The sequence below is a fragment of the Manis pentadactyla genome, chromosome 16, assembly GCF_030020395.1.
Source record: "Manis pentadactyla isolate mManPen7 chromosome 16, mManPen7.hap1, whole genome shotgun sequence".
NCBI lineage: Eukaryota > Metazoa > Chordata > Mammalia > Pholidota > Manidae > Manis > Manis pentadactyla.
This window is the reverse complement of record NC_080034.1, coordinates 78407575-78415340: the sequence shown is the minus strand read 5'-3', so window position 1 is coordinate 78415340 and position 7766 is coordinate 78407575. Positions and strand designations below refer to the sequence as shown.

Below are 7766 nucleotides of genomic sequence, written 5' to 3'. Positions count from 1 at the left end.
TGCTATATAGCCTTTCTTCATTCTTTCAGGACCCTCCAGGCCCCGGAGGGAAAAAAAAATCTTTTGTTTTTATTTTCAAGAGTTAACCACATGGTTTGGAACCCTCAGGGCTATTGCTAAAACTTCACTGGTATGTGCCAGAAAACACTATTTAACACACACAGTTGAACGGAAGACAGTTTTGAGATGTTAATTTCCGTTTATTGCACAGAACGGTATTTAATGCATAAAGGAAATGTCCAGCTTTAAGAAATTGCCAACTTCTGAGACAAACAGCCTGATGTGCAAAACTCTAGAACCCATCAGTTAACAAATGGTTATTGAACACCTATTTTGCAGAAGTCTTTGAGAAGATTCAAAAGACTGAAATAAAAAGTCCTACCTTCAAATTGTTTAGTCTAGAGAGCAGTTTAGAGTTAAACAGTAAAGACAGACAAATAGTGTTTGCAAACGTGTTTCAGGCAATATATATTCTAGTAGTTTTAAACAGGGGGATCACAGTGATTTGAAACACCCTGGAAAATCTTCATAAAGAAGGAACACACTGGACTGGAATTGAAAACACAAGAGATAAGAATCAGAGGACTTTAGAGGGAAGAGAAAAGCAAACAGCACATAGTCTTGGAGAGAGTCAGGGTGTGAAAATAAGGGGTGAGAGAGGGTAGGGTGGGAAGGGGCCAGATTGATAAATGCCTTAATGGGAATATTAGGCTGGCGGAGAGGCGGAAGGTTTCTTCTTGGGGATCCAAGGGCGACCACCAACGGACCACCATCACGCAGGGTTCCCTGTCATATACCCCCTTCCCCTTTTCTGTCCTTTAAAAGCAGCCTAATTCGACGAAGGTACTCGCAGCCACCAGGCACTAGGCAGCAACAGGGGCCCCCACAAGTGTTCTAGGCCCTAAGTACTCTCTCTCTCGGGTGGAGCCCAGGGAGGTCGGAGGCAGAAGAGCCCGGCAGGATCAGACCCACCAGCAGACCGAGTCCGGCCTCAGTGAATAAAGCTCAGCTCCCGGAATATGCCCTGGGGTTGCACGAGGTTCCGCCGCGAGTGAAAGGCGTTTTTCAAGGCGTCTCGCAATTCCCAGGTCTTGAGGTTGAACACGGCAGCTGCGCAGCGCCCGCCGAGCACACGCAAGGGGTCTTCTCGCCGCACGATCAGCGTTTACAGATTCCGCCGGGCTCCCGCTCACCAGAAATGGGAAACTAATAACGCCGAAGAAACGCCTGGTCCCGGGGAGGGCTGGGAAAGGAAAGCGCGTCGCAGGGTCCCAGGAGGAGCCGGTTTCCGCACAGACGGGGCCGCAGGATCTGCAGCCTCCCAACCCTCGGCCTCCCCCGGGCCGCCGGGAGGCGGGGACAGCGGGCCGGGAATGCGCTGCGGGCCCGGCTCTCCCCCACGGCGGGGCTCCCTCGGCCCCTCTCCCGGCGCAGGGCTTCTGCGGTTGGGCGGCGAGGCTGCCAAGGGGGGCAGGGGCTCCGAGGCCGCCGCAGCCCCGCGCAGCGCCCCTCCCCCGTGGGCGCCCCCCGCGCCGGGGAACCGGCACCGGCTCTCGCGAGGTGAGCGGGAGGCGCCGCAGGAGGAGGAGGGGAAGGAGGGGCAGGGGGAGGGCCGGGGCCGGCCGGGGAGCGCGCACACGCCGGCCCCCCGCCCCCGCCGCTCTCCCCGCCCTCGCCGCGAGCCTTCCGCGTCCACCTAGGGCCCCAGGTGCGGCGCGGGGCGCGGGCGGGAGCCTGGCAGCGGCCGGAGCGGCGAGCCGGGGGCAGGAGGGTCCGCGCGTCCGCCCCGAGCCCCCTCGGAATCCCGCCGGCCTCGGTTCCGCCGCCGGGAACTGCCAGGACGCGTCCTGTGCAGGCAGTAGCCGGGATCCACCTCGTATTTGCAACTTTCTCCTTTTTTTTTTTGGCGGGGCGGAGGGCGCGGCAACATTGTATCCCCGCCCCCGCTCTCTGGCCCACGCATCTGTCTGAGAAATTGCGGGGCTCGGGGAAGGGCGGGGACCCGCGAATCAGAGCTGGAGCGGCAGCGCCCGCGCGCCTAGAGGGCGGCCATGGCCGAGGAGAGCGCCGAGGTCCCCGGGGAGCTCACAGGTACGGGTCGCGCGGTCGTGGATTTTCCGCCAGCCCCTGCGTGCCCCTCGCCCCCGACCCGCTTCCCTCCTCCGCCGCCCCGCGGGCCCCGCCCAGGCTGGGCGCCCCTCAGGTCGGAGGGGTGGACGGCGGGGTCGCTGGGGGGCGCCGGGAAGTCTGCTCCCGTCTGACCGCCCGAGAAGCCCAGGCGAGCTGGGGCCCCGGGACGGCTCCGCTGGACCGCCGCGAGCCCGGGGCGCCGGCCGCCTCGGTCCTGGGGGCCCTGGAAGCGAGGAGGACCCTTCCAGGCACCGGCCCACGCCGCTGACCTCGGGGACGTCCGGGGAAGTCCAGCACCGGGACGGCTGGCGAGCAGCGGGTCGTCCCCGGCGTGTGCCAGGCATTCCCCCGCCCCCAGGAGGTCCCCGGCGGGAGGTCGCACGGACTTGGGGGAGGGGGCGCCAGTCCGGTTGTAATGACCGAGCCTGGAAGGCGTGGGAGCCGAACTGGGAGCGAAAGGGTTACAGGACTGACGCAAACTCGGGCTAGGAAACTGAGGGTAATGATAAAAGCTTTATTTTGATAATAATTAACCTGTTTTTCCCCACCCCGCATCTCTTAGGAAACCGGTATAGTACCCCATGTCAGGTGACCCATTCTTTGGCTCCCGTAAGGTTTTGTGTTTTTTTGGGGGGGGGGGCGGGGTGGATTTTATGTCTTGCGATTTAACTTAGCTATGCGGTGGTTAAGATGACAGCTAAAACGAGGTGGGGGAAGTGCTCTGAAAATCCAGCGGTGGGGGGGCGGGGGTGTAGGGGTGCTGGTTTGTGTGTGTGTTGCATGTGTTGTAACGAGGTATGGGTGTCTGTGAGCGCCAGGGCTTTGAGCCCCGGTGACCTGTGTTCCTCACTCTACCATCCTTGGCTCACTACACGGCCTCCACACCTCAGAAAGGTGCCGTTTGGTCGGTGCTGGCAAGAGGAAGTTCTAACTGCCCATTCGTGCGCATTTGAGGAATTTGCCCCCCGTTTCTCCTTAGCCTTAATACTTTGGAGGAGTTGGTGTGTGCTCTTCCATTAGTGACTTAAGTCAGCGGGTGAAACTTGATGTAAAGAGGCTGTTGCTAGGTTTATACGGAAGCTTCTGCTTTTGTTGAATTAAGAAATTTTTTTACCCGAATTTAGGGTATGAAGTTATTCCCTCCCCTTCCCCATTGTACTGCCGCCTCTTGCGTCTCCCCAAGACTGAGATAAAGCATCAGCTGCCTTTGCTGGAGGAGGGGTCTATGCGGTTCTGGGAAGCTGACATCTTTCCAACACCCTACTCCGGAAGAAGAAACAAAGCCTCAGAGCCTCTGAAGATGCCTCCAGAGGCCCTGAGAAAGAAAGTTCAGGGATGGGGCGTTTGCCTCCCTGGCCAGGGGATAAGAGTTAGCTGAAGAGGGCGGTGGATTTTTAAATGAGTTGTCTTTGAGCCTGGTAATGAAAAGGTTAAGTAATTACTTAGACCCAATGAAAGGGTGGGAAGGATGGGATGGAAATAAGGTGCCTGGTTTATACTGGTGGTTCTCAAAATAAATCCTTAGGGATATTTTAAAAGTTAAATTTAACTCTTCTCTGTAAATGGAATTTTTCTGTTTATGGAGTGTTGCCCGTCTCACATATCATTCAACTGAATGACACATGGTTTTGTGATAGGCCTAATATGTTTTTTTCTGGGCCTTTAAATGATCTAAGTAGTCTGGGATAGGGGAAATTCCTGCACTTGCTTTTCTCTCGTTTTAAATGCTCACAGGCCTTCTCTACTCTGATTAATTAAAAATGACAGCCTTGTGTGAAAACCTCAATATATCCCCTTAAGGTAATCCCCAAGGTGTTTTAAACATGTGTTGTGTATCTTTCTGATTATGAAATACAGGCTTATTATTTTAAAAGTTACATGCATAGAAGAATGCAAAGGGTATATGTCACCCACATCAATACTCTGAGGTAGCTACTTTTAACCTTTTGGTATATAACTTCCCATCTTCCCATGTGTTTACCTTCTTAAGTCAATTTCAGTTGCTCACTTCCCACACTTTTTTAGGGGAGGGAGGAGTGCCTGTACCTGTTTCAAGTTCTGATAAGATAGGAGCTGCATGGAGAGCTCCCAGGGTAGTGAGGACCCCTACATGTGCCTGTCCCCTTTCCCCCTGGTGTTCCACCTCATTGCTGTTCCCTGAATGAGCTGTGCTTTCTCATGTTTTCATGCCCTTCTTTTTGCTGGCAATGCCCTTTCCTCCCCTTCTTCACTATTCTCATATAACTGGGTGACTCTAAACTTTTGTGGTGGGTTTCCAATAAGAATATTTAGATGACCCCTTACTAAACACATTTATTTGTTAACCTGCATATATACTTCATTTAGTGAATCATCTAAAACAATCTGAAGCATACTGCAAATAGAAGTAAAAAGTCTGTTTTCTACCTGTATCTCAATGGTTTGTGTTGTACACTCACTCTACTTTGGAAACCAGTGGTCTACTTCCTACTCCTTCAAGATTCATCTCAGGGGTCCCTTCCTCCTTGAAGCCTCATAGAACAAGACATTGTACTATGATGATTTTGGAAGCACAGATGGCCAGGAACACCATTTTCTAGCTAAATTGTTTGGTCCTGGTTCTTTGCCATATTTCCTAACTTCAAGGTACTTATAGACAACAATATTTGTATGGCACTGTGATGAGCACAGAGAGTTCTGGGGGCCAGAGGATAACTAGCCAAAGGAGTTAATGAATTGCTGTTGTGCTTATGGTCTGCGTGCAATCTAGTGTTTCATTATACTGTCCAACGATGCATTCTGTGTGTGGATTCCGTTGCCCAGCAAGTTGATGTCTAGCCTTGCAGGGACTGGTATTATGTCATATACTTTTATATTTGCCTCATCATCTGCACACAGTCCTAGGCACAAAGTAGGTGTTCATTAACTACTTGGTGACTGGTAACTATCAGGCTTGTCAAAATAAGCAGAAAAAAATGTCAAACAACACTAAAAACAGCCTGAAATACTCCTTCAAATGCTTTTTTCTTATTATTAATAAAAAGAGTATAATTAAACTGTTCCCTTCTTTCAGAAAGCATAAAGGATGTTATTGGCAGAAAGATAAAAATTTCAGTGAAGAAGAAAGTGAAGTTGGAAGTGAAGGGAGACAAAGTTGAAAACAAAGTGCTGGTAAGTATGATTCTTTTTCAAAGTATTGTTTGAAAGTACAAGTTTTTCCCTATCTGTTGTTTTGATTGCTTAATTTTCATGCAGCACTTAGTTCTGTGTTTTATACTTTGTTCAAAAGTTCTGATCACCGTTTTGTCCTAGGTTAATTGGAATATGTGCCCATTGAAAGTTAAAAGTAGGGTAATTTAGATTTTGGAGACCAAAGTTTTTAAAATAGTATTTCTTAAAATTGTTATAGTCACCTACATTGAGGTCATTTCCTAGAGCCTATTTGCAAATTATTCAAAGATCTGTGTTAAATGAAATTTACTTACTAACTTTACTGTGGCTGATTATGATTTTATTTGTAAGGACTTAGGAGTTTAAAAAATTCATCTCATGTCAGTTTAAAATTTCTCAAATGTTCTGTCATAGAGCATTTTAGAGGTGGTGATCTGAGAATGTAAAGACATTTGTCATTTTACATTGGTTTTTGGTGTTTAAGAGGGAAATGCCCGCTGGAGGCAGTATCTGCTAGTGCTGAGATGGGACTTGGGATTCCCTTGGGTTTGTTGTGAGGGCTGAAGGACTGGACCTTGTCAGGCAGAGTTGTTAGGGAGTTGTCACTGGCTGAGTTGTGCCTTTAGAGTGGTGAAAGCCTTTTGTGGTATTTTAGTGGCTTCTGTGTTGAGATGATGGCAAGCCTTAAATTTAAGCTTAGGTGTATGTGTACATCTTGTTTGTTTTAGAATATTCTGTTTATCTTTTTAGCATTGGAAATTTTCAAACATAGGCAAAAGTAGAGAAGAGTATATCTCACCATGCATACTTTTCATTCAGCTTCAACAGTTTTCGGTTTTGCATCAATATCGTTTTACCTATTGCCCTACAGTTTTGGTCTTTTTTTTCCCCTCCTGGAATATTTTAAAATAAATCCCAAGCATATGACATTGAAAGAGAATATATTTAATATTCTGTTTCTTCTATTGAAGTTGATACAGAATTCGAAGTGTCTTTATGATAATATCTGTCTTGAGAACTTTTAAAATATCTGACTGCTTTCCCAATAGATGTAAGGATTATGTTATTGATGGATGACTTCTGTTTCTCTGTTGTCTGTGTGTACAAGTCAGGAAGGCAGAGAAATTGAAGTGGGAACACTTGATTGAGTGGCTTTTGCCCTGCAACAGAATGTGTTCACAGAGACTACGTGATTAAGGTTATCAATAGCAGAAATGATTGGTGCCATTCTGTTTTATTTAGCTTTAACAAAAGGTTTCTTAAAGTATGTTTTTCTTAATGTTGTTCAACCATAGGATAGTCGTATTTTTTTGAAGGTAGTAGGGTAGAAAGAAGAAATTTTGTTTCTGCTGTTTATATGTTTAAAGTAAATCTTCACAAGATAGATCCAACTTTATACAACTTAAATATCGAATACTGTTTGCTACAACGGTCTAACATGGTATGTGGTATTATTTGGTATAGACGTTATTTATCATACTAAGAATAAATCCATATCGTAAGTAAAATTTGCAGTTAAAATTTCAAAGACAAATTTAGGTGTCCAGTATAATAAAGTTAGCACAGCTTAAAAGTAGTTTTATGATTGGTACTTAATGGTAGGATTTTTTTAGGCTCATCTTAACATTATCTGGAGTCAGTTAAAGGTGTAACCAAATTACAGATGTATTGAATGTAAGCATTTGTGTCCCCAAATCTCTGGATTCTCTGGAACCTGAGCAGTTTCAGGTGGCTTGGTATAGGCTTTTTTTGGCTCTTCCTTACTTGCATGGGCTGGAATTATTAACAGAAATAATCAGTGTCTGACAAGCCTCAAGTTTGAGCAGGATGGTCGGTCAATGGTGAATTGACCATCTATAAATTGTTCTTTTTGAAGTTTCTGAATTTAGAGAAATCCAATTACTTAAATTAAAACATTGGGTCTCTTATAATTTGCACTTCTGACTTTCTTCTGGCTGTCAGTCCACTAAAACAGGTTATAAATGAGTTGGCTTAATATTTTCAGTATTTTTTTTTTTGAGTTTTATTTCTTGTTCCATTCTCCCTGTGCTCACTCTTAGAATCCTTCCTTTTTATAAAGCTAGGAGTGTATTATATATTACTTGGTTGCCTCTTTTTATCCTTTGAGACTTTATCCTATTTCTTGCTTATCTTTTGTAGAGAGCTTATCTTCATCTTCCTTGTTTTCATGGTCATAATAGCTAATATCTATTGAGCATTGATCAGTGTGCTAGACACCTTGCTGAATCCTTAATTGTGCATTACCTTATTCAGTCCTACCGCAACACTGTGAGGTCAGCACCATATATATCTCTATTTGAGGAAATTGAGATTTGGAGAGGCTAAAGTAACTTGCTTTAGGTCATCCAGCTAATTAATAACAGTGTCGAATTTGAACCCAGATCTTCTCACTCAGAGCCTGTCTGCTTCACCATTCTGCTTAAAATAAAAAGAAAATATCCTTAGGGGTGCTTAGGGGTTGTTAA

The 7766-nt window shown here is 46.7% G+C and overlaps 1 protein-coding gene across 9 annotated transcripts in view; it reads left to right on the top strand.

Annotated features, from left to right (window-relative positions):
- The first annotated feature begins 548 nt into the window (after positions 1–548).
- CARMIL1 (capping protein regulator and myosin 1 linker 1) overlaps positions 549–7766 on the top strand; it is a 356120-nt gene continuing 348902 nt past the window's right edge. For 6 of the 9 annotated variants that reach the window (XM_057493799.1, XM_057493802.1, XM_057493798.1 and 3 more), the window contains exons 1-2: positions 549–1560; positions 5183–5280. In XM_057493799.1, coding sequence (XP_057349782.1) covers positions 1374–1560; positions 5183–5280 — 285 coding nt within the window. In that variant the 5' untranslated portion in view covers positions 549–1373. Of the gene's footprint in view, positions 1561–1593; positions 2092–5182; positions 5281–7766 lie in introns of those variants that run through there. The other 3 variants (XM_057493804.1, XM_057493800.1, XM_057493805.1) reach the window with 3 other exon arrangements.